Source organism: Fusarium keratoplasticum, chromosome 2 (assembly GCF_025433545.1).
Source record: "Fusarium keratoplasticum isolate Fu6.1 chromosome 2, whole genome shotgun sequence".
In the NCBI taxonomy this organism is placed as follows: domain Eukaryota; kingdom Fungi; phylum Ascomycota; class Sordariomycetes; order Hypocreales; family Nectriaceae; genus Fusarium; species Fusarium keratoplasticum.
The window spans coordinates 3,005,334-3,030,654 of NC_070530.1; the positions used below are offsets into that span (position 1 = coordinate 3,005,334).

Genomic DNA, 25,321 nt, shown 5'->3' on the forward strand with positions numbered 1-25,321 from the left:
GCCTCAATCGAAAGCGTGTCAAGCCACATCAGCCACCCATTGTCCACGGCCATAGCCCCATGGAGAAGGACGGATATGACTCGAGCTGGTCAGGGACCATCCGCAATCTGGACTGTCTTGCATCTCCACCCGGATCGACGTTTAAAGTTGTCTCTCCTTAAAGTTCTAATCTGGTCCTGAATGCCAAGCTCGATATGACTAGCCATTTGCGTCTTACCCGGTCCTCCCGATGAGATCCGAATGCCCTCATTCGCTGCGCAGCGCAGGCGTGATGCAACTTGGCGCGAGCGAGTGGCCGAGATTCAAGACCAGGTACAGCTCTGTAAACTATATCTGTACGATCGCTTCAACGAGGCTGATTGATAGATTCCTCGGTTATTGTTGACATCAAACTACCAACCCGATTGTCGGTTTGCCTGCTGGGAGTACCTGATCACGGGATTATCTGCAGCGGAGCTATCCATCTCATGACGTTGGGAATCGTTGATCTCATGGTTTTTGGAAAAGAAAGTTGACACAGGAACGCGATCATCGTCTTACCGGCTTTCCTGGGTTGCCCAACGACGCTTCCGTTTGTTCCACTGGTGTTGAAGCTGTCATTGGGCCAAATAAGAAGTGTCTCAGTCCGCGATCTCGACTTGATCGAATGTCTCATCTAGCAGAAACACCTTCCAAGATTGTTTATGTGACCGATCAGATCAACCCACGTTGAGCAGCTCGTTTGCCATGTGGCTATTGACTCATGACAAATCGATTAAGCGTCTTGACTAGGTAGACTTGATGTTAGCATATCTGAATATATCTCTCAAGAAGATCAGTAATAACATTCACTTAGGTGATTTCCATCCCACCGAGCCGTGAGCCAGGTTCGCGGGGTGTCCCGAGTCTCGAGCGTGGTTGTGATCGTAGTGTTGTGCTCGATGTGAAGGCCCAGACCATGCCCAGGTAGACGCTATTGTTCGGGAATGGCGGTCGGTTGGCAGGATCTTGACGCCTTCAGGCACCTTCCGGCGCCTTTATCGATAGTGTAACTCTGTCGGGCACCCTGGCCGACAAGAATCGGACCACTGATTGCCCGAAGGCAGTGATTTGAGATCTTGAGGGAGGCATAGGGTAATCGTGTGTAAGTGAGAGAAGTGATGGCTCTCTGCGAGAACACGATGAAGACGGGCAGAAAATGTATGAATTTTGCAATCATGATTGCTAGCCTTGGATCTGATTGCCAAATTTAATTATGGGCAAATGATACAATTGTTGTCGGGCGCAGTGTCGAACAAAACATTGAAGGTGCTCAGGTTTAATGATCTGATGGCGTTGAGACAAACCCGCGACTCTGGGTATTCAGGCACCAACCAGTCAAGTCCAAGACTAGCAAACCATCGACATAGGATCATGCAAGCCTCCGAGGGGAAACAGTGTAAGGTTTTCAAGGCTCTAGCAAGGAATAATAAACTTACACATGTTAAATCGGCGAGAGCACCATCAGCAAGCCCCTTCAATAGTCGCTTGAGCCATTTGGCCAAGCGAGACAAGAGAAACACGTGGTGGCGATAGTGACACAAGTCTTTTCGGACCAAGGGCTTAGAAAAAAACGCAGAGAAACAAAAATGACATGCACAGCTGCTGCTATGGTGAACAAAAACACCAAAAAGGATGAAGAAAACGCAAGGTAGATAGAAAAAAAGACCAAAAAAGCAAAAAACAAACCGACGTGGGCCTGATTCGAACAGACGCCTCCGAAGAGAATAGATTTCTAGTCTATCGCATTAGACCACTCTGCCACCACGCCTCTTGGTTGAAGAGCATGACCTAATCCCAACTTATACTCGGTCGCTGATTCTACAGCACAGTCTTGCAAAATGGGCATTGAGTTCTATGGCAATCAAGGTTGTTCCCGATATTCATGGCGTTCGTGAGGAATTTGACGCCTTGAAATGTCTGCGGCGGCGCCTTTACAGACCAATTCTTCTCGGCGCCCCTGGACTAATGGACCCTGTCTCTGACATGAACCTAAAAAAAATACATGAACTCGAAACAGAGGGATTCGCTTTCCTACTCAAGGGTAGATGCATCTCGATACCGTCGGATGGGGAGACTTAGGAGGGCCCCTCATTCTCCCCGTTGCTTTGGTGATTCACGGATTCCCGACACGGCCCAGTCAATGCAGGTTTATAGAAGTGCTCTGCTGCCTGGCTGTCATGGGACCCCTTTTGACTCTTGATGTTAGACGTTTGGAGAGCAAACAGTTAGAGCGAGCAAACTTAACACCCACCAGCACGCTTTCAGGGTGAAGAGTGGATCCAAGGGTCTCGCCAGCGCCGAACTGGTGGGTCAAACCTAGAAGAGCTTGGAGGCTGCACCTGGGGACGGTCAAGTGGCCGATTCCGCAGGAATGGTCATAATGCAGCGGGTTCGCATCGCTCGGTAGACAGGTAGAAGAGGTCAAGTCAGGCTCGGCCGGAGACTTGAGCTGTCACACACGGCCCGAAGAGAGGGTTGCGCCGATCGAGAGCTAGCGAGGACAAGCGTGGGGGCATGATCCAAGACAATGGGGTCCCGCTTGGAGGAGTCGCTCAAGGTTGTGGGGTTAGTTCACGCTTGTTCCTGGCTAATGACATTGGATGGATCATGACCAACTACGGAGTATCTCAGAGTGCTCTACCAGGTACCTAGTCTACATAAGTTGGCCGGTCTCAGCTTCACTAAGAGCTCTAAGACTCCTGGCTACTGATCTAGAACACCACGTGAAGGTGCCGACCGTCGTTCTGGTACCTCCGCAAAGGCTCAAAGAGCCCTTGTATCATCGGCAAACCAAAGATTGGTTAGGTCGTGACCCAGTGCCTCCACAGTCAGGGCTGCTTCACCGGTACGTACGGACGCCGCTAGGCTGGCCACGGGGTTTGCCTTCACAAAGTCCCTGACCACTTGCTTCGTAGGCGGGTAGTAAAAGGATGCCGCTAGGCATACAGAGTTGTGGAAGAGAAGAAGAGAAGGAGGAAGGCTCAGGTGTTGGTCGAAATAAACGAAAAATGTGGGCCCGCAAAGCCACATGGGCTTGGGCTGTTGATGGCACTTCGCAACTTTTTATCTGCCGACGCAATCGTGAGAAATTCGAAGTCGTGAAATGCACGAGAGGCATAGATTCACTGCATAATTATTTTTTTCTTTTTTGGCGCTCTGGACCAATGCTCTTTGTCCCTGGCACGAGAGTTTATGTACAGAAAAAGAAGACGCCATTTAAGGCAGAGGGGAACGATCAGCCAAGGCCATAGAACCCTACAGGAAACCACCAAGAGGGCATCATTTTACTGAGACGATACGAAGATGAGGAGAGTCCATAGGAACTTAAATAAAGTCCCCCGAGCCTTTCAGGAGCCAGTGTGTTTAAATGGTCAGACTCAACTCACGAACCAGTATCACCACCCAGATAACAGATGCTATAGTAGGTAGGTAACAAACATCAAAGTAAGCTAAGTAACATATACATACTTGGAGTTATAGCATGAATAGAATTAAATAAACTTACTCAGTCAAACTATTCTGCCTTTATTGAGGAGTTACCAGTATCTCTTGGAGGACGAGTGCCAACTGCTGGCAGTGCCCGACAGTGCCAACACAAATCGTGGAAAATCTCCCAAAACAAACGCAGTAGAATTTCTCCCACTTCTATCTGCTCCCAAGAGAATCTAGAGGAGATGTACTACCCCGTTTCCAAAAAAAATTCAACAAAATTATCACGTTCGCGCAACACCATCATCATCATCACCACACCGCACAGTCACAGGTACTTTAGCAAGCAGTAAGACGCTTCCTATAAGCCTAGTATATTCTCTATGCACTTGTTCTAACAGAAATTAGATATGTCGCGCCGTTGGAACCACCAGGCCCCCGATCTTCCTTGGATTGGCAACGTAAGTGCCCGGTCCTGACCCAAGGACAGACCTCAAACCTAACACTCCCAAAGACTGCTCCTCAGGAGTCTCGGCCTGGATCCCCGAGCACTCGCCCCCGTCCCCGTCCCCGTCCTCAGAACCCTCTCCCTCCCGGTCCCCATCCACGAAACCCTCTTCCTCCGGCCTATGCCCTCCCCATGCGTGCCGCTGTCCCTCCCGTTGTTCCTCGTGAGGCACCCACTGCACGGCCCCGCTCCGAGGATGCCACGCCAAGAGAGCGTCGCGCGGCGGGCATCCGAAGCGCCCAAGATGTCGAGCAAGCCGCCCTTGAAGAGCTCGAGCGCGAAGACGAAGAGCTGCGGGCTCGTGGGATACAGGGTTGGTCGCAGACCAAGAGGGGCCCCAACGGCGAGCTGCTTGTCCGTTCCCAGCAGCAATTTGGGCTCGAGAATGGCTCCGAGAGCCCCAGCAAGATCAGAATCTGCATCACCCGCATGAAGGACGGGAAGCGGGAGACCAAGACCATCGCCCTGAACGACCTACCCGAGTATGAAGCCGACGACTAGGAGGAATGGCATCACGGGCGTAGGCCGACGCAACCCCCCAACGACCGAGACACCCGCAGCGTTGAAATGCTGAGCGACGTTTTCACTGCCTCTGCTCCGCATACGGATACGATCAGGATCTTCCGCAACGCCATGGGGATGTGGTGTCGCGGAGAGAACAAGCAGTGGATGCCAGAGCAGATCTTCCCCGAGAAGAAGGAGAAGAGGGACGAGGTCATTGCTCCCATGTCCGTCTCTGAGGAGTTCCTGGTTCCTGGCGAGCAGACCGATGTGCGATCCTTGACGTCGAATGGTCACTTCATCCACCATCATCCACCCCCCGGAATCGGCCTCGGCTGGGGTGACTGGGATCTCTACACCGAGTGGCAGGCGCATGGGCGGTCTGTGGACAAGACTTGGGTCCCAAGGGGAGACTGGAAGCCCAAGGTTGAGGGAGAGTTTGTTTTTGTCGCTGACAGCGACGATCCCTCTGCCGAGATTATTGTAGACAGGGTGATTGTGCGGCCGGACTACCGGAATGCGCAGCGAAACATCGAGGGCGCAGGGGGTCATCAGAGAGCCTCAAGCTGGGATGGTGCGCCCGAGACGCTGTACCAAAAGTTCAACCCCGGCTCCAGGCCCGATAACCAGCGAGGGGGAGCCCAGGGATGGGCTCGAGGAGGTCAGGCAGCCCGAGGAGGTCATGGAGGGCAAAGAGGTCAAGGAGGTCGAGGCCAAGGAGGTTGGGGTCGAGGTGGCCCAGGCCAGGTCAATCGAGGTCGGGGCCAAGGAAGAGGAGATCAAGGTCGAGGCGATCGAGGAAGAGGAGGTCGGGGTCGAGGACGAGGAGACTTCCAGCAATTTGTCCCATGGTAGATGCACCACTACCACGACGCTCCCCGCCTACGTCTTTGCTTCGGACAGTGGCAACTGCTTAGCAGCATGCCTCTTCGCACAACACCCACATCGATACAACACGCAGCACTTGGAAGTTCAGTTGCTGGACAAACGACAATGCTTCTCTACTCGTATGCCTAGCGGCATGCTTGTCGATAATTTCCATCATCAACTTCAACGATGTCGGTACCGTCATGGCGAGCAGAACTTGGTTATCTCGGCTATCTGCCTAACGGCATCCTTGTTAACCAGCTTTACTCTCATGACGCGAAGAGGTTTCTTGCTTTTGTTACATGCTTAGCGGCATCTTTTCCTTTCCTTTTCACAACTTTGTTCCGTACCTTTCTGCCCCAGACTCTGGAGTATGCCTCGCGACATCCCGCTAGTATGGCCAGAATTGGTATGATTGTGTACGAGCTCTTTTTTACGAGTCGGTCAGGTCTTAGTTAGGGTTTTCGTATGTAGTGTTCCGCTTGGAACCAGGGCTTCTCCCTAATCAAGACAGATGATCGCAGGTTATGTGTATAAATATTCTTTCATTTACTGTGCTTGCTGTAGGCTTCAATTGAGTGCTCAACTGCCTCATCCAGTTATTAGTTCTTACCTCGACACCTCTGCCCTGTCCCGCTTGTACAACTGAAGTGTTGTTCTATGAAAATGTAGATGTCCTGACCACCCCCTGGCTGCGTGATACACTTTCAAGTGTGAGCCCTAAAATCAGATTTGGTACTGGTTACCTTGGCAAAGAGGCTCTATGATGCCCCTCATTAGCGTGAGAAATAACAAAGTTGGAAAAATCTCTGATCGTCGGTAACTCCCAGCACTGCCGGCCAGCTGGTAGCCAGTTCTTCACCGGACAACTTTCCCCTCGGGCAGAGATCAAGCAACCGACAGGGCTTCAGCTTGAGGTTCATCACGTGAATTCTGGTCAACTGTTTGTTTTCATTTTTGTGCCCTCAAAAAATCTCGTTGAGGCAAAATCGCAGCATCACCAAGGCCATCGCGCAACAACCACCACCACCGCGATCGCAACATTTCTTTCTGCTCTCCCACCATCTCAATCTCCATAGTCCATAACCATGGAATCCATGTTGTGGGGTCTCACGACGGCCGAGCAGGCCATGGCACTCGAAGACGCTGCCAAAAACCCCTTTCTGCCCGGCAACCTGCACTCTGCCGACTACTTTGCGGACCTCAAGAGGCGCCGCGAGCAATACCCGATGTGCAGTCCCGAGAAGCGCCAGGAGTTTCTCGAGCGATTTCACTCGAGAGAAAAAGTAAGTGTATACCTCTTGTCTGCGGGCTTTCCGTGCTGATATTTCGTTCCTAGGTCACCATCGTTGTCGGGGACGCGGGCTGCGGCAAGACCACGCAGCTCGTACAGTTCATCCTATTTGATGAATGGATGCACAGCAAGATCGTCGGCTGCACCCAGCCTCGCGGATCTGCTGCATCCAGTGCGGCAGCTCAGGTTGCCAGCGAAATGGAGCTTCCCCTTGGCGGCATCGTTGGATGCCAGATCCATACCGACGATAGCGACCGCAGCGGCGAGGACACGCGCCTGAAGTTCTTGACCGACAGCTTCTTGCTGCAGGAGCTTATGCGTGACCCCGGCCTCGATGAATATGTAAGTTATGCCCCGTTCCGAGTCTAGGTTTTATCTGATAATAGTAGGGATGCATTGTCGTTGATCAGGCACATGAGCGAACCCTGGCGACCGATATGGTGATGGCTTTGCTCAAGCATGCCGCGCGGGCCCGCGAGGACTTGAGGGTTGTTATCGTCTCAGACGTCAATGCCAGCCTTGACAAGTTTACCAAGTTCTTCGACACTAGCAACGTCTTCCGTGCTGCCGAGCGGGCTAACGCCATCCAAATCCGATACCTTCAGGAGGAAACGCCCGAGGCCCTGGCCACCGCCTGCAGCCTTATTCGGATGATCGCTAGGTCCAAGCCCAAAGGGAACATCCTCTTGTTCCTGACCTCGGATCGGGAGGTCCGGGGAGCCTGTGAGAGGCTCGGCCGGGATGTACCCACCCTCCAGGCCATCCCCTTGTGTCAAGCTCCCTCATCGCTCGAAGCACTACAGGATTCTGAGGCCCAGAAGTGTTTCATCACTACCAGCTTGGCTGAAGTCAGTGTGAAGATCCCTGAGATCACCTATGTGATCGGTACGTGATGCTCTCACCACAATCTCCCCTTTCCTCCTACTTGATAGACTAACTAGAGATCCAAGACAAGGGCAGATGCAGGCAAGTCAGGTATAACCCACGTGTAGGGATGTATACCCTGATGACGGTCCCGATCCCGAAGCCTGCAGCCCAGCTGCGAGCCGCCCAAGTGAGTCGGGAGCAGCAGGGTGGCATCTGCTACCGCCTTTATAGCAAGCACACCTTCGATCGGATCTGCCCCCCCAACAACCATCTCGCAATCCATGCAAGCGAGATGACAAGGGAGGTCTTGGTGCTGAAATGCTGTGGGTATCACAAGATCTCGGATTTCAACTTTGTCGACCGCCCTCATGCAGAGACGATGCTGCGAGCTTTGGCTGAACTCCGCGCTTTGTAAGTACTAACTAGACTGAGGCATTCATATCTGGCATGATGCACTAACATGGAAAAATAGGGGCTACATTGATGGCGATACCAACCTCACTCAAAATGGTGCCACCGCCGCGTGCATGCCTGTTCCTATCCACCCTGCCTGGTACAACGCTTTCCTTGAGGCGAAGGTGCTCGGGTGTATGAGTGAGATTGTCACCATCGCCTGCCTACTTAGTTCGCAGGAAGATCTCTTCGTGAGGCCTTATGAGCAGCGATACAACGTCGATGTCAAGCGACAGTACTTCAGTCACCCTGATTCCGACCACCTGGCTCGACTCAACGCCTTCCTTGCCTACCTCCGCCGCCGAGACATCTTTTCCGACGAAGAAGAGCTGGCCAACTGGTGCCAGAGCCGGGCAATAAACTTGGAGGTTGCCGAGGAGGCCAGACTCATGCGAGACGGACTGATGACAAAGGTTTCGCAGCACATGCTCGATGGGGGCCCGGTGCTGACTCTCGACCCCCGCGACCCGGAGTTCAGCGCGAAGGTTCGTCAATGCTTGGCAGCTGGCTTCTGCCACAAGACTGCGATTCTCAGCAGCAAGGGCGATGGCATCTACAAGACCGTCCACGAGAACTACCCAGTCGCGCTTGAACCAGATAGCTGCCTCATCGGCATGTCGTGGGAGTGGGTAATCTACCATCGCATCCGCTACGCTGGGATCCAGTATATGCACTGCATCACAGCCATTGACCCCGAATGGATCATGGTACGTTTATTGCCTCTTGATTTTAATCCAACATTCAACTAACAAGGAATAGAAACGTCAACACTTCCAGGACCACAACCTGGCGCGCAAATACGACCAAGTCACGCTGAGGAACCCCGATGTCAAGGCCTCCCTTGACCGGGCCAGAGCTAAGGCTAACTTGGAGTCTGCCTAGCGGCATGCACATCCCTGTTGGAGTACGATGAGCCTTGCGGCATGCATCTTCCGAAGAACGATGGGCTATACAGCATCATTTTTACAGCAATGTGCTTAACAGCACCCCTTTTTTGAACAGCTATGGGCTTACGGTATCCTCACACTTAGAAAAACGGCGGGCCTAACGGCACCCCCTTTTCGAAGCACTACCGGCTTGACGACATCCCCATCGCGATGAGGCATCGAAGCGACGAATGCCTATCCAACCAAGACAGTTACGCCTCGCGGCGCTTTCTTTCTTTTTTTGACCGATACGATTTCTCTCTTGCCTCACAAGACTTTATGGCTAACGCCATCCAGCCTTGAACGGACTATGAGAGTTTTCGGTTGTCTGAGTCCTTGTTGCTGTTTTCATTTCGCCGATGATGTAAAGGCCCCCCCGGGACCTTTGCGGAGGCACCAGAGCAATGGCCGGCACCTTCACGCGGTGTTCTGGGTCAGTGACCAGGAGTGTTTGGCTCCTGGTGAGGCTAAGACCGGCCAATTTACGTAGCTAGGTAGAGGGCACCAAGTGCTCTGTAGATTAGAGAATCTTTCTTTATGAACATTGCGAAGTAGCAAGGCTGTTTTCTCATCATGTGCCAGACCAAAAATCTCTACTGTCGTGACTCGTGCCGCCTAAATTTCACCTCCCTAATCATCCATAGCCTTTATCCTGTCAACGCTCTTATGCTTAGGAACACGAGTAATGAAGCTGGCAGCAGTTCTTAATATTAACCTCCACTATCTTTGAGGTCTAGAAAGAGCCCGCCTCTGCCGATACCAGGCGAGAGCGGAGGGACGGCAACCCTCTTGGGCCTCCTACAATAGCAGCCGCAACAGCCGCCCGTCTAGATGGCGATTTTGCAGCAAACTCGCCCAACTTGTTTGCTTCAAAACGTAAACATGGGGAAACCTATTGAAACCAATAGGTGTTGTAAGCTGTTTAGGTTGCTGAATTGGATTGTCAGTTTGCAAGCTGCTGTTTGGTCACCAACGTGATGTTAATCGGCGGCCTGCTCCTGCCAACGGCGGACACTGCAGCCAACCGGGTTGGTTTCAATCAAACAATGCACGTGGTTCACAGTCTGACTCCGTTGAGGATATAAATTCCTGCCCTACCCGATGAAAAATCTCATTCTTCTTTCCACCACCTACATACCTACCTATATATAAGCCATTATCTTCGCCACCGCTGCCACTCGACGGAGCACCCAGCCGGGTGAGATGCGAGAACAAAATACCATCATTACTTTCTACCCCCCGACACACACACACCCGCATTCGATCAGCACAACCACAAACAACACCACGACCATGGAGCCCGTGAAAATTCAGGAGCAGCATAATCCTGTCCCTGCTGACAGCCTCAAGCGCAACGAGACCACTGCGCGGGAGGCCATGCGCCTCGAAGACGGACACCTTAACCCGTTCGCGGTCAGCAAGCCGCACTGCCAGGCCTACTTTGAAGGCCTTGCCCAGCGCCGTAACCGGCTCCCAGTCTGCTAAGAGGAGGCTTGTCAAGAATTCCTTGACACGTACCACGCAGGTCAAGTAAGTGCTTGCTTCTTCGCACTCATATAAACAGCTAGGCTAACTGTCTCAGGTCACCATCGCTGTCGGAGGAACTGGCTGTTGCTTGTCGCCTGCACTCAACCCAGGGTGATTGCGGTAACCAGCGTGGCCCGGCGCGTGGCCCAGGAGCTCGACGTGGGCTTGGGTGACGAGTTCGGTTACGCCGTTCGGTTCGACAACACCAGCAACGACCGAACGATACTCAAGTTCCTAATGGACGGCCTTTTGCTGCAAGAGCTTCGTTCTGATAGAGAGCTTAGCCGATATGTAAGTTGGAATCGTGTCAGAGGAACGGCTCCTGACGATTACAGGCTTGCGTGATGGTGGACGAGGCCCATGAGAGGACCAAGAACACCGATCTTCTCTTGGCACTCCTGAAGCAGGCGATGGGAATGCGGCCAGACCTCAAGGTCGTGGTCATTTCGGCAACGATCGACTTTACCACCTTCAGCAGGTACTTTCCTGGGTCCAACGTGTTCCACGCCGAGGGACACGCCTACCCCGTCCAGATTCAGTATCTGCGGGAGGCGACGCCTGATTACCGGAAGGCGGTGCTGGAAACGGTAGCCCACATCACGCAAACCAAGCCCGAGGGAAGCATCTTGGTCTTCATGACCTCTGTCCAGGAGATCGAGGAGACGTGCGGGTTGATCAGGAAGAAGGTGCCTGGTCTCCAGGTCTTGCCTCTCTACTCGTCGCTCTCAAGAGCCCAAATGGAGGATGTCATGGACACCAACACGGGTCGAAAGTGCATTCTCTCGATAAATACCGCCGAGAACAGTTTGGCTATTGATGGCATTACATTCGCGATCGGTATGTCATGCCAGGGTATGGCCCCCAACATTAGCTGAACTACCTATAGACAGGGAACGACAGACTGTAGACCATTAGGTCCATCCTCATTAAGATCTCATCAAATGGATTATACTATAGTAATCTTAGATTAGGAGGAGATACTCTAAAGTAAGGTAAAGTTCATAAAATCCCTTCTAACTATGTACTTATCTTTATGCTGAAACTAATCAAGGCCCCTTCTAAGAGTCTTCCGTTGTTTATATATACCGGACTCCAGAAGCCGTATGATTGCGTCCCTCAAGCCGGAATGAAAACGGTCCTAACGGCTCCCATCTCGAAGGCCTCAGCTAGACAACGAGCTGGTCGTGCTGGTCCCATACAGGACGGTATACGCTACCGTCTTTATACCACAGACTTCTTCGACAAGTCCCTCATGGCAAACACACCTCCTGGAATGCTAACAAGCGAAGTCATGGAAGAGGTTCTGGTTCTGAAATCTTGCGGCTTTCACAAAATCTCCAACTTGAACTTTGTTGACGGTCCCCATGCAGAGACACTGCTCCGGGCTCTCTATGAGCTCCGTGCCTTGTGGGTCTTGGGCGTGGCCGCCTCTTTCACATTTTATACTGATATATAAACTAGGGAGTATATTGATGCCGATGCCAAGCTCACGACAAAGGGCTTTATGGTAGTGGGTATGCCTGTGGACACTGCCTGGTATAATGCGTTCCTCAAGGTCAAGGAGCTCGGCTGTCTCGCCGAGATTGTCACCGCCGCGTGCCTTCTCAGCACGCAGGACGACATCACCATGCGGCCCAATGCGCCGCGATACGTCGCCGACGTTATTCGGCAGCAATACCCCGATGCCAAGTCCGACCACTTGGCACGACTGAACGCTTTCCACAGCTACATTCATCGCCACATCGAGTCTGCCAGTGATGAAGACAAGCTGGCTAGATGGTGTCGAATGTCGTTCATCAACCCGAAGGTTGCAGAGCAGGCCCTCAAGATGCGAAACGGCCTGATGCCAAGCGTGTCCAAACGCATGCTCGACAATGAGCCTGTGCTGGCATTGGAGCCTTCCGACCCGGACTTTGGGTTGAAGATCCGTCAGAGCTTGGCGGCCGACTTTTATCACAAAGTCGTCTATCTGGAAAGAAGGGGCACCTACAAGACTGTCCACGAGAACCAGCCAGTCCTCCCCAAGCCAGATAGCTGCCTGGTCGGCGAGAAGTATGAGTGGGTCATATGTGATCACATTTCCTTCGCCGGAATGAGATACGTAACAGCTATCGACCCGGTCTGGATTATGGTAAGTTGTGGTTATTTTTCCTTCAAGTAAGCCGCTAATTTGTTGCAGGACCTCGAGCACTTCCAGGAGAAAAACCTGGCGTACAATTTCGATGGGGAAACCTTGAAGTACCCATATGTCAAGGCCTCCCTCGACCTGGCCCGAGCCACAAGGGCATCGCGCTCTTTGTAGCTGGCATCCATGTTCCGAGAGACGATGCCTGCCGTGAAAGAGAGGGTACGCCTCGCGACACTCTCATTATGAGTAGACAACTCTGAATCTCGCAGTTTTGTCTCGCAGCATTCGCCTTAGACGTTGGAACTCTTGTTGGTCCCTAGGAAAGCTACATGGCCGGCGTCATCGCTATAGGATATCAACCCTTTCTCTCAGTAGAGGAGAAACGAATTGACTACGGAACCCAGTCCGATCGAAAATACGTCTTGACAGACTAGGCCACCGACGTGGTATTGGCTTTGCTGAAACACGTCATGGACTACCGCGACGGCTTCAAGGCTGTGGTAATGTCAGCCACTATCAACCTTGAGAAGTTTACTCAGTACTTCAACACCCAGAACGGCTTTCGGGCCCTTGCGCCGTGCAGATTCAGTACCTGAAGGAAGCAACACCGAATTACTTGACCTGCGCCTACCGTGTGGTGGAGATGATTGTCAAGAAGAAGCCCAAGGAAGATATCCTCTTGTTCTTGACCACAACTCAGGAGATCGAGGAAGCATGTGCGATGATCCGTCGCAGGGTGCCAAGTCTCCTGGTTTTACCCCTCTACTCTGCCCTCCCTTCCGAGGCCCAGCGTCTTGCAATGAGCAAGTCACACTTCCAGCAATGCATCGTCTTGACCAACGTTGCAGAAGCTAGTGTGACGATCCCAGGGGTTGTCTATGTCATCGGTATGTGATTCCCTAGCTATTGCTTTTGTCCCCCATTTATTTTACTCTAGTTCTTTCGGATGATGAGGGTATCGAGCTAACTATGGATCAAAGACGTGGGGAAAGAGAAGAAGGCTGGGTATAATCCCTGTGTGGGAATGACCACCTTGCTCACGGCTCCCATCTCGAAGGCATCAGCCCGACGACGAGCTGGCCGTGCTGGCCGGTCTGGGCCAGGCATTTGCTACCGCCCCTACACAATGGCCTCTTATGAGACACCCCTCTGGGCGTCCACAGTGACGAAGTGGCCGACAAGATCCTTCAACTGAAGGATCTGGGCGTCGACGAAGTGGCGCGGTTCGATTTCATCGACCCGCCAATGCCAGAGGCTTACCCCAGCGGGCTCCAAGAGCTGAGGGCGGCAACAGCTATCATCGTCAAGCCCTATGACCTCACTTCCGAGGAGAAGGGTACAGCCATGGACCTTCTCCGGGCGTGGGCTCGTCGTTCCTTCGGAGGCGATATGCGACCCTCCCTCACCGTGACTGTACAAATGTACCAGGACTTCTGGCAGGCAGTCTTCCAAGGATAGGATTCTTCGAAGTTTGTCAAGGTCCCGGTAAGCCTCGCGACACGACCCTGGAGGACTCGGCGATTGAGGTTGGCACCGTCAGCATGAATGCTTTCAACCGCTGCAGAATCGAGCGCGGCCAACATGAAACAGTCCGGCCCCGCCCACCCTACGATGGTCAAACGGCCTATCTTGGCCTTACCCTCAACCTCGACAATGAAGTGATCACCTGGTACAACAAGAGGGAGGGTGGAAAATGGATCAGTCCCACCATGGTCGAGTACACCCTTTTCCAGGATAAGGCCAGCAGCGCCTTGCTTACTTGTCTGAACAACTATGATAGCAGCCATCAGAGAGCTGAGAGCAATGTCGAACTTCTTGGGAGCCATCTTCAATCAATGGGACATCATCGAGGGGGAGCTATCAATCCCCGAAGAACCAGCTGAGAGACGTAAGGAGGGGAAGGGACTTATGATCGGGAAGTGAACAGAGGACCGCATCCCGACCAAAAGGAAGAGACCCGGCACAAAGACGGAAAGTCGATTTATATACGTTCGCGATCAAGCCGAAAGAGACCGAATCAATGACTTCAACAGGCGCCTGCTCCTTGGTCTAGCTCGTCGTCATATCGCCAAGCTTGTCAAATCTGGCTGCGCCGGCGAAGCGGGAATTGGCCCCGAATCACTCTAGATGATACTGTCAACGGCCGCTTTAAGATATTGAGACTATCTCGCTGCCATGGAGGTGGCGTTGAGCCAATCGCCGTCACCGTAAGCATGTACGAAGCGTTCTTTAACAGCGTATTTTGAGGATAGGATACATCGAAATACGTCGGCAGCGACCCAGAAACTGCCACACTCACCCGATCTCACACCCACATCCAGGTGGTGGCTGGCCCACATGTTCTCCAAGAATCAGTTGGTCAAACATGCCAGAGTACGCATGTCTGGATCCCCCCATCTTGGGTGATCGGGAAGGAGATGCGGATGTTCTGCGGCACCAGAGAGAGCTGCGACGACAATACACGCCCACTGAAGATCCAGCATATCTTTGAATCGCCCGGCGTCCTCGGCTGGCATCTCGACGTGAAAGGTGTGTCCAGATAACAGTGGACAGCTCAGGTGCTCTGGGATGACCGGAAGGCTCCCACCTTCAGCGAAAGCCTTCACCTCATCTACCATCTTCTCCATATCGTTCTCACTGCATGAGGCTGTAGGGGTCCTTTTGCTGCGTGGCATACATCGGAACTGAATTTCGACGATAGATTTACCCTCAACCGGAGGCCTGCAAAAGTCGCGATAAGAACAAGTGCGTCCTAACAAGCGCCCGCGACCCCGAAGTCTGCCATATCATTCCATTCTCATGGAACTCGACGCAATACAACATCAAAAAGACACAGTATGTCTACGGAGCCACCACCGCGTTAATGGGGACAACCTGGTCGGACGAAAAGAGTATACTCCTCGCAAACCCCGATGCGCCAGGCAGTTCAGACCACGTCTGGAATACCATTTGCATGAACCCGCTTCTCCACAAGTGGTGGGCGCAAGCATTTTTCGGGCTCAAATGCCTAGGTATTATGCCGATACAGCAGAGCTGTTCCTCCTCTTTTCTTCGTCGAGGACAAATGTCATGTCGGCAATATCATCTTCTTCGGGTCCTTCGAGCCCCAGCTGCTGGAACTGCTCGCGGATCTTGTCGAGCGCTTTGGTACTACGTTCCCTGGCGCTCCCTCGGGTCGCTTATGTGGTCCTTCTGGGAGCGGCGGGTATGCCGGAATGCGATGCTAAATACTTGTCATAAGCTTTATCAGGCCATCGCCCCAGGACTATAATCGCGCACGTTAGTTTCTTTCCCCGGAGTATGGATGAAAGGGCATAGACACTCACAGTGCTTTATCAGCGGAGGTAGGGCCTCGAGGAGTTGGTGCACTACCGAAGCTGTGACCCCATCTGAGAGCATGCCATTCCGAAAGATCGATAGAGGCGCGATGGCAAACATGGCGAGATGAACATTGTTGAGGCGGAAATCCTTGCCCCAAGGCATTCGCTGGATCCTCTTCTGGATCTTCAACGCGTACTCGGTCCTGATTGTGACATCCTCTAGCGGGACTAAGTCGCTGGGCTCCTGATACGCGGGGTCTGCCATGGTGATATTGGGGTGATAGAATTAAAAGCGTTATCAGGAAAGTGAGTGATGAAGGAAGGAAGAGATTAAACCCAGACTCTTCTTCGTTCGTTCGTTTTGTTTGTTGTTTTTCGCAGAAGGTTTCGAGGTGCTTGTGAAAACGGGCGTGAAACCTAAGGTGGCTAGAAGGGATTTTATGAACTTTACCTTAAGGTACTTTAGAGTATCTCATCCTAATCTAAGATTGCTATAGTATAATCCATTTGAAGAGATCTTCATAAGGATTTATGAGAATAAGCCTAATGGTCTGCAATCTGTCGTTCCCTGCCCGTCTGTAGGTATCTAGTTGAGGTCAGCCAATGTTAGGGCGACCTTGGGGTCCTCTTCATCCTTCTGAATGTTCACCCTCGATCGCAAAGGACTTTGGTTAAGGGGGCTGAAGTCATGGTAGCTGGCGGCTAGGCCATATGTCTCTCTCGGCACCGTCTCTACTAACGTTAGCACCTTCAATGCGCGCAGAAGCCAACGCGGCGAAAGCACCGACCGGGAGATTCACGCCAACGAGGGTCATCCCGCCTGGCTCGGCCTGGCCCTCGAAAACAAAGAGCACAACATTAGTTAGGAGTATAGAACCACACGAAACAAGTACATCAACCCTAACTACTTGACTGGAGTCTCTTTCGTGGAGATCGGGTCAAGGCCCATGGTGCTTGCGTCGCAACTACGACAGTCGCCAGCTACCATGGCTCCAATCCCCCCCGACCAAAGTCCTTTGCGATCAAGGGTGAGAGTTCAGAAGGATGAAGAGGACCCCCAAGGTCGCCCAGAGAACGGAAGCAGCACCGGCACAAGAAGTCATCTACCGACAGGGCCATGTTCCCGAGAATGTCCCTCCCAAGAAATGAGGAATTTCAAGTACAAGGGAAGCGGAATCCTGTGCGAGCATCATGCGCCAATGTCAGTTGCGATCGCACGACCGACAACTCTCCCAAGGGTTGAGGCTACGAGAAGGGCCACAATCCCCTCCCCCGACGCTTGAGACTTTACGTTCGAGACGAAGACCGTTATCCACGGCCCGCGCCATTTATTCGAGATCAAGATCCAGTGTCTTGCGTCATTCGTTTGACATCAAGTTTGTCTGGTCAGATGGGCCAGCTACTGTCAGGCGCACAAATGATTTGAACTGGGTACAATTGAGGAGTCAATGCTGCACCAGCCTAACATAGAGCAGATATATCTTCTGACAAGAGCCCTGGCGCCCGCGATGCGTCGAACGACAACATCGTAAGTGCGATACTTCACAGGCTCATGCATAGCTAAACCCTCCAAGCCATCCTCCTCCACCTTGCGCCCTTCTCTAGCTCACGCCGCTGCTGCCTCCAACCCACCGCAGAACCAGTCGCTGTACCCCAGCCAATGGTGCTTCCATCCGACAGACAACACTGCGGAACAGGTCGACGCTGCGGCCCGAGCTGATCTTGAAGCTTTTTCCGAAGAGCTAGAGAGGGATGGTGCATTTCTTTCTCCGGCTGTTGTTGAGGACTCGCGTGCGCGCCCAGCGAGTTCCCCGACCTGACTTCCCGGACATCGATCGTACCAAAAGGACGGTTTATGTCTCGCGAGAGGGGGGGGGTTCACCCCAGGTCGAACTCATCGACCTAGAAGACCTGCCCAAGTACGAAGCCGACGGCTAGAAGCAGTGGTTTCGAGCGGAAAGGCCTACCGACCCCCCGAAAGACAGAGACAATCGCCCGATCGACAGGGTGTCTGACCGCTTCAACGCCTCTTGTGTACTCGAGGATACGCCGCGGATCTTCCCAACTGCCATAAAGCTCTGGTGCGAATCCGAGGGGCTGACATGGCAGCCTGGCCGACAGCTAGATCGTCTGGACCCGCCTCCAATTTCTGTATCCCAGGAGTTCTTGGAACCAAGCGATGACACCAGTGATCTTCGATCTTCAACGTCAAGGAGCAGTCAACCTCCGGTGTCAACTGGCGCTAGTTGGGGGGATTACGATGGCTTTCGCGAGTGGGAGTTGCACGGCCATACGATCAAGACGGAGTGGGTGCAGCCGGGAAATTGGAAGAAGTGGGATGGGTCGAGTTTGGTTTCGAGTACTGTGATCCGGCAACAGGTGAGGTCCGTGACGGCGATGTTGTCAGAGCCGATCCAAGGAGTCCGGATGCTCAGCCACCAGCTCCTCCGGATATGCCCAATACTCTGTACGAAAAGCTCCACCAAGGTCAAAAAGGTCCTGCCAACGAGGCAGTTCCCGTGGAGGGGGTCGTGGTCGTGGAGGAGATCGTGGTCATAACATTTAGAGTGGGACGAAAGTTTGTCACGGTCCGAAGCAGCCTGCACCTTTCTGTGCTGATTATTCTCAGCAATGGCAAAAGTCTTTTTGTTGTTCTGGGATTTTCATGATGTTCCACCCGCGGTTTGCTGGCAAGGCTCGACTTAGATGTCAAGTTAGCTCATATATCCAGACAATGCTACATTCGTCGGTCTCGTACGCAAATGTGGTCGGATTCCGGCAGATAAGGCCGGCTGTGTGATTACCTTTACCCAGAAACAACGGATTTACTGCACGTAGAAACGAGAACTGTGTGCCATCACGGAATTGAGATGGGAGAAGGAGAGCTCTTCAAGATCTCCCAGGGTCTGAGGTGGGGTTGTCCCACTCTCCTCAGGGACCCTGGGCGAACAGTTACCAGTACTCCGGACCTGCGTTAGCCTGAGCTTGCCCCCTGGGAAGTCAAAATAACCAAGACACAGTCAGGGAAAGGTACTCTGGCTCTTCCAAAAGCCTGTAGGATAATTGTCAAATTATGAGTATAAGCCCACTAGAAAATTAATTCTAAGTCATCATAATGATTTCTCATAATTATTAAATATTTAAATAATATTTTATTAATTTTATCTACTCTCGTAGCCATCGTTTCATTACCGCAGCCGAAGCGCGCTTGAACTGGTGACGTAGTTTTATTTGGCCGGCTGGTGTGTGTGGGGCTCCCAGCCCTGGTCTTCGGCTCTCTGAGCCCCACAAGGCTGAACCTGTCAAACGTCAAGCGACCCCTCCAACCTCCTCCTCCAAATCAACCCTCACCCAAACCACTTCCCTTCTTCGTCACCTCTCAACCCGCTCTCATCATGCCTGCCCTGGAACCAGTGGAATATACACCCACCCCCGTCCCCATCACCCTGAAGGATATGATACTCGAGCCCAACAACACCGAAGAACGAGCACCCAGAGGCCTCATCTCCAAGCCCTCCGACCTCTCGAGTGCCGAGACGTCCACGGCCCACGACATTCTAGTAAAGTGGTGCTCCCATCATAGAGGCCGCTCCGAGCCTCTCGTCATGACTGTCAACATGTATCGGTCATTCTGGGAGGCTGTTTTCCGAGGTTAGGACTCTAGGGCAACAGTCAACCCCTACCCAGAGGGAGAGAAACAAACCCCCCATGACACCCAAATCGAAGTGGGCGTCATCAGTACTCCCCTCTTCGATATACGCATGAAGAACTCTGGTCAAGATGACCTGATCCGGTCCACAAACTCCGACCAAGATCAAACCCCCGCCTACCTAGGCATAACCCTCAACCGTGAGGATCGCACTGTCTCTTATTACTGCAAGGGCAACAAAAGAGGGAAGATGAGTGTCTCCATGATTGATTTCACTCGGTTTGAGGATAAGGCTAGCGCTTATAACGCTTGCGTCGCCCATTATGATAAGTCCGAGATTAAACGCGTCGAGACCTACAATCGCCTATACCTCCTGACTCTGGCACGGCGCCGCGTTGTTCATTTCTCCAAGATGGGTACCCAGCATGGTCCCATAATTCCCAAGGAGGATTGGCCCACCAAGATGAAGACCGTTGTCCTGGCTAGCACGATCGTGGACGAAATGAACACGCTCACCAATACCGTTGCTGCGCGTGGTTGGCAGGTTCTCCCCATTGAAGATCATTATTGATCAAAGTACGCGATGGTTTCTTCCACTCTGGGGATTATAACTAACCACTTGACTTCCAGGGCGCGACTCCTCTTGGTGATGCAGTACGCCGTTTCCTACCGGGACCGTTTACTGGTAAGTATTCCATCTCCAGGTCGGGGAGAAACAAGCTGATCATGAAACTCAGTCACGTGGAAATAAATCTGCATCTAGATTTGTCGCTCTCTACCCCTCTATCAAGGCAGAAATGCCCCCATTTCCAGAAATCACTTCAACTTCCCGAAATTTGCTTCGCGACATGCCGTTTCAGACATGGGAACTCTTTGTTCCTGGGTCGGCTTCATGGCTAACGCCATCCAGCTTTAACGGTGTGTAGAGAAATTTTGCGTGTCTGGCGATGCTGGAATCCTGCCCCCATTTCTTTTTCTTTTTCTTTTCCATGTCGATGATGCAAGGGTTCTCTGGACCTTGGCGGAGGCACCAGAGCGACGGTCGGCACCTTCACGTGGTGTTCTGGGTCAGTAGCCAAGAGCCTCACTGCTCTTGGCGAAGCTAAGACCGACCAACTTAGATAGCTTACACTTCTATATCACTGTTGTTAAGCAAGCGACACCAGCCAGGGGCATTTACTTGGCCTTCCTTTAGATAGCTCATATGGATCATTACAACAAGCTTCCCACTCAGTGACAGGGCCCAACGTGTCTCCACGGAGCTGGCAGTGAGCGGACGTTTTCATAATAACCACACTTCAAGGTATCAGGCAGAGTGGCAAACATTCCCTCTGGTGAGACATGGCCTAGTGTCAAATGTGATCAATTGGCATTCATCCTCTATATAACCGTCCCTATTCTCAGCTTTTCATTGAGATTTTCTTTTATTCATGCAAAAATATAACATTACCTTGAACCGAAAACACCTACAAGATATCAATTTTCTAACCAACCCACTTACGCGCGTTCAGGAACAGCTGGAACCAGGGACCAAACTGTCCCCATTCCTCCAGCTGGTTGTCGGGCTTCCACGAGCCCACATCCGCCATGATGGTACGCTCGGGGTGAGGCATCATGGCAACCACACGGCCGTCCTTGCTCTTCACACCGGCGATACCCTGAGGGCTGCCGTTGGGGTTGAAGGGATACCTCTCCGTGACGGAACCGTAGTTGTCGACGTAGCGGAGAGGAATGAGACCGTGATCGTTGACGGATCCAATGTCGTTGGCCGACGAGAACTGGGCTCGACCTTCGCCGTGGGAGACGACGATGGGGAATGACGAGCCGTTCATACCGTTGAAGAAGACAGAGTTGTCCGACTTGTCGTTGATGGTGACCATGGAGAAACGGCCCTCGAATTGAGAGCTGGCGTTCTCAACAAAAGTAGGCCAGTGCTCAGCTCCAGGAATCAACTCCTTGACTACACAGTATTAGCATGATCCTGGACAGAGGGGGCATACGCACGTCGAGTCAGCATCTGGCAACCGTTGCAGACACCAAAGGAGAAGGTGTCGGGTCGCTTGAAGAAGGCCTCAAATGTCTTACGGGCACCATCGTGCATGAGGATGGACTGGGCCCATCCGTTACCGGCGCCAAGGACGTCACTGTCCAAATTAGCACTTCACAATCAAGGAAGAGAAAGGCTGGCCATAGCCCTTGAGTCCCGGATAACTTACCCGTATGAGAAGCCACCGCAAGCAGCAAGACCTCGGAATCCATCCAGGGAGAAGCCATCCAGGATATCAGACATGTGAACATCAACAGCATCGAAGCCAGCAGCACGGAAGGCAAAGGCCATCTCGGCGTGGCCGTTGACACCCTGCTCTCGAAGGATGGCGACTCTAGGCTTGAAGACCAAGCTCTTAAGGTTGGTGAAAGTAGGGAGGCTGACATCGGCAGGGTCAAACTTGAGCTTGTAGTGAAGACCAGGGTCCCTGGAGTCCTGGATGGCATCAAACTCGGACTGGGCGCAGTCGGGGTTGTCACGCAGCTTCTGCATCTCGTACGAGGTGCTGGTCCACCACTGCTGGATCTTGGCGCGCTCGAGGTCGACAATAGTCTTGGACCTGTACTTGACAAGGAGAGACTGCTTGGAAGTAGGTCGGACGTAACCAATGGTCTTGATCAAACCGTGAGGGGGGCCACAAGTGGCAAAGCACCTCTTGAACTTAGTCTCGTCGCCGCGACGGATCTGGAAGACGGCACCCAGCTCCTCGTTGAACAGAGTGTCGAGCACCTTGTCCTCAGACTCGGCAAGGTCGTCGAGAGAGATGTCAGCACCGCATCGACCGGCAAACATCATTTCGGCGACAGTAGTGAGCAGACCACCATCGGATCGGTCGTGATAGGCGAGAACAATATCCTCCTGCACAAAGTTAGTAGCTGACGAACGACAGCATCGATTGCGACTTACCTGATGGAGCTGCCACAAGGCGTCAAAGAAGTCACGGATGATCTGGACATCGCGGACATCAGGAGCCTCGTTACCGATCTGGCCAAGGGTCTGGGCGAGAGCAGAACCACCCATAGCACGGAAGCCCTGGGCAAGGTCCACAAAGACAAGAACAGACTCGCCAACCTCCTCAACCCGACGAAGCTGAGGAGTCCACGTGCTGCGGACATCCTCAACCAAACTGAAGGCTGAGATGACCAGAGACACGGGAGCGGTAACGGTCTTGGACTCAGAAGTCTCCTTGTCCTTCCAGGAAGCCTTCATGGACAGAGAGTCCTTGCCAACAGGAATAGAGACACCAAGCTCGGGGCAAAGCTCCATACCGATGGCCTGGACGGCTTCGTAGAGGGCGGCACCCTCACCGGGGTGACCAACAGCGGCCATCCAGTTGGCAGAAAGCTTGACGCGCTTGAGGTCACCGTTGACAGGGCCAGGCTTGATGTCGGCGGCACCCAGGTTCATCAAACTCTCAACAACAGCCATGCGAGCCGAGGCAGCGGCCGAGATGAGAGCGAGAGTAGGCTTCTCACCCATTGCCATGGCCTCTCCGCGTCGCTTCTTGTCATCGATACTGAAGCTAGTGAGAGTCACAGCGACATCGGCCACGGGAGTCTGCCAGGGGCCAACAAGCTGGTCGCGGACGGACAGGCCACCAACGGTTCGGTCGCCGATAGTGATGAGGAAGCTCTTGGAGCCAACGGAGGGAAGATTGAAGACCAGCTCAGTAGCCTTGGTAACCATCTCAGTCAGGTCAGAGCTGTCACACTGCTCAGTGAGGCTCTTGACGGCATCGAACGGACGGAGGTTCTTCTGGACTCGCTGAACGTCCTTGGAGATTCTTCGTCCAGGAGGGAACAGAACGTCCATAGGAAGGTTGATGGGATCGATGGGAGGGTTGACCGTAGGCTCACGGTCGGTCAGGGTAAGCTTGGTCACACCGTTCTCATCCTTGGTAACGGCCGATCCGACGACAGAGAAGCCACACCGCTCTCGTCGGCAGATGCTCGTGAAGCGGTTGAGGCCTTCTCGGTTGACGAGAAGAACGTATCGCTCCTGAGACTCGTTGCACCAGATCTGGAGAGGGGACATGGAGTTGTCGGCACTCTCGACTTGTCGAAGCTCGAACTTGCCTCCGAAACCGGCATCCTTGACAAGCTCAGGGAGAGCGTTGGAGAGACCACCAGCACCAACGTCATGGATGAAAGCGATGGGGCTCTCTGGGCCAAGAGCAACACAAGTGTTGATGACCATCTGGGCGCGTCGCTCCATCTCGGGGTTTCCACGTTGCACACTGTCAAAGTCGAGGTCTGCGGTGGCCTCAGAGCCGGTGTTGGAGGAGGCAGCACCACCTCCAAGGCCGATCAACATGGCAGGGCCGCCAAGAACGATAACGTGCGCACCCTCTTCGACGTGAGCCTCCTCCTTGAGCGCGTGCTGGGGTCGGACACTGCCGATACCACCAGCAATCATGATGGGCTTGTGGTAGCCCCTGTACTCAGGGGCCTCAGACTCGGCTTCGTTGGTGAGCAGAGTCCTGAAGGTTCCGGTCAGGGCAGGACGTCCGAATTCGTTGTTGAACCTAGCGGAGCCAATGGGGGCTTCCAGCATAATGTCGAGACTGGAGGCGTAGTGAGAAGGCCGTCCAATATCAACCTCCCAAGGCTTCTTGCTACCAGGAATCAAGAGGTCAGACACCCAGAAACCGCAGAGACCAGCCTTGGGGGAAGAGCCCCGTCCAACAGCGCCCTCGTCACGAATCTCACCACCACTACCAGTTGCAGCACCGGGGAAAGGAGAGATGGCAGTGGGGTGGTTGTGAGTTTCAACCTTGATCAGAGGCTGAACAACTTCACGGGTGAGTTTCCAGCTTCCAGTCGAGTAGTCAGGGGCCCAGTAGTTGCCCTCGTCACCAGACAAGCTAAACCGAGTTAGCAACGTGTAAATCAACCATGTCACCTAGAAGCTGTGACTTTCAGACGGGACTTACACAGCGGCGTTGTCGGAATAAGCGCTGATGACATATTCGGGGTTCGACTTATGGGTGTTCTTGATCATGCCGAACAAGCTGTTCTCCTGGCTGACACCATCAATGGTCCACGAAGCATTGAAAACGTGGTGTCTGCAGTGCTCAGAGTTGACTTGGGCAAACATGAAGAGCTCAACGTCGTTCTACTAAAATCAGTATTGATTTTCCAATCCGGGCTTTGAGTCATACGGGAGAGCGGCCGAGAGCAGTGTACTGCTTGACCAAGTACTCCATGTTGGGTTCGTCAAGTCCAAGTCCAGCCTTCTTGTTGTGCTCCTGGAGAGCAGCCAATGGGCCTCGCTCATCGGAAAAGATGTCAACCACCTCAAGGGGATGTCGGATGCCGTGAGCGAACATGGTGTCAAGGACCGGAGGCGAAAGACTGAAGAACTCAGTCATACGGTCATGAACAACATCCCGGAACACCAAATCCTGCTCTCCGTTGTATGTGTCCTCGAATTCAATATGAATGACGCGGCCTCGCTCGATACGGTTGACGGTCTTAAGGTCGCAGACGAGAGCGATGCTGGTGGCCTTGGAGCTCCATGGCGAGACGTTTCGGGGAGTAACGTAGATCTCGACGGACTTGCCATTGTTCTCGGTCGCGGGAGCGTCGGCGGGCTGCTCAATGGCTTCGAGGATCTTCTTGATGCTGGCGAGGACGCCGGCATCCTCGGTCTCGAGGTCGACATAGTACTGCCACGAGCCCGTGAGCTTGGCGACCTTGACGGGGCTCTGATCGTTGATGCGCTGCACGAGCTTCTGAATCTCAGAAGCCGTGTAGCACGACTCGCCGACCAGCACGTGGTACAT

At 53.1% G+C, this 25,321-nt stretch overlaps 7 protein-coding genes across 7 annotated transcripts; 5 read left to right on the forward strand and 2 right to left on the reverse strand.

The window, feature by feature from the left end:
- Positions 1 to 3,860: 3,860 nt before the first annotated feature.
- Positions 3,861 to 5,476, forward strand: NCS57_00283500 (uncharacterized protein; the record flags this gene model as incomplete). Its single annotated transcript, XM_053052853.1, has 5 exons — positions 3,861 to 3,911; positions 3,965 to 4,440; positions 4,519 to 5,033; positions 5,077 to 5,361; positions 5,421 to 5,476. 5 exons carry the CDS (start codon positions 3,861 to 3,863, stop codon positions 5,474 to 5,476), a joined length of 1,383 nt encoding a protein of 460 aa, XP_052918099.1.
- Positions 5,477 to 6,414: 938 nt separating this feature from the next.
- NCS57_00283600 (Helicase ATP-binding domain-containing protein) lies at positions 6,415 to 8,822 on the forward strand (the record flags this gene model as incomplete). Its single annotated transcript, XM_053052854.1, has 6 exons — positions 6,415 to 6,612; positions 6,666 to 6,962; positions 7,010 to 7,505; positions 7,613 to 7,898; positions 7,960 to 8,647; positions 8,700 to 8,822. The coding sequence occupies 6 exons, from the start codon at positions 6,415 to 6,417 to the stop codon at positions 8,820 to 8,822; spliced, it is 2,088 nt and encodes a 695-aa protein (XP_052918100.1).
- A 1,337-nt stretch (positions 8,823 to 10,159) lies between these two features.
- NCS57_00283700 (uncharacterized protein) lies at positions 10,160 to 12,695 on the forward strand (the record flags this gene model as incomplete). Its single annotated transcript, XM_053052855.1, has 6 exons — positions 10,160 to 10,328; positions 10,449 to 10,684; positions 10,729 to 11,230; positions 11,683 to 11,800; positions 11,855 to 12,524; positions 12,573 to 12,695. The coding sequence occupies 6 exons, from the start codon at positions 10,160 to 10,162 to the stop codon at positions 12,693 to 12,695; spliced, it is 1,818 nt and encodes a 605-aa protein (XP_052918101.1).
- A 469-nt stretch (positions 12,696 to 13,164) lies between these two features.
- On the forward strand, positions 13,165 to 13,979 carry NCS57_00283800 (Helicase C-terminal domain-containing protein; the record flags this gene model as incomplete). The annotated part of the gene is made up of 3 exons (XM_053052856.1): positions 13,165 to 13,408; positions 13,502 to 13,526; positions 13,685 to 13,979. The coding sequence occupies 3 exons, from the start codon at positions 13,165 to 13,167 to the stop codon at positions 13,977 to 13,979; spliced, it is 564 nt and encodes a 187-aa protein (XP_052918102.1).
- Positions 13,980 to 15,535: 1,556 nt separating this feature from the next.
- Positions 15,536 to 16,106, reverse strand: NCS57_00283900 (HNHc domain-containing protein; the record flags this gene model as incomplete). Its single annotated transcript, XM_053052857.1, has 3 exons — positions 15,536 to 15,671; positions 15,753 to 15,786; positions 15,848 to 16,106. The coding sequence occupies 3 exons, from the start codon at positions 16,104 to 16,106 to the stop codon at positions 15,536 to 15,538; spliced, it is 429 nt and encodes a 142-aa protein (XP_052918103.1).
- Positions 16,107 to 19,236: 3,130 nt separating this feature from the next.
- Positions 19,237 to 20,061, forward strand: NCS57_00284000 (uncharacterized protein; the record flags this gene model as incomplete). The annotated part of the gene is made up of 2 exons (XM_053052858.1): positions 19,237 to 19,492; positions 19,568 to 20,061. 2 exons carry the CDS (start codon positions 19,237 to 19,239, stop codon positions 20,059 to 20,061), a joined length of 750 nt encoding a protein of 249 aa, XP_052918104.1.
- A 913-nt stretch (positions 20,062 to 20,974) lies between these two features.
- On the reverse strand, positions 20,975 to 25,321 carry NCS57_00284100 (Phosphoribosylformylglycinamidine synthase; the record flags this gene model as incomplete). The annotated part of the gene is made up of 6 exons (XM_053052859.1): positions 20,975 to 21,450; positions 21,495 to 21,634; positions 21,707 to 22,395; positions 22,444 to 24,400; positions 24,470 to 24,651; positions 24,698 to 25,321. 6 exons carry the CDS (start codon positions 25,319 to 25,321, stop codon positions 20,975 to 20,977), a joined length of 4,068 nt encoding a protein of 1,355 aa, XP_052918105.1.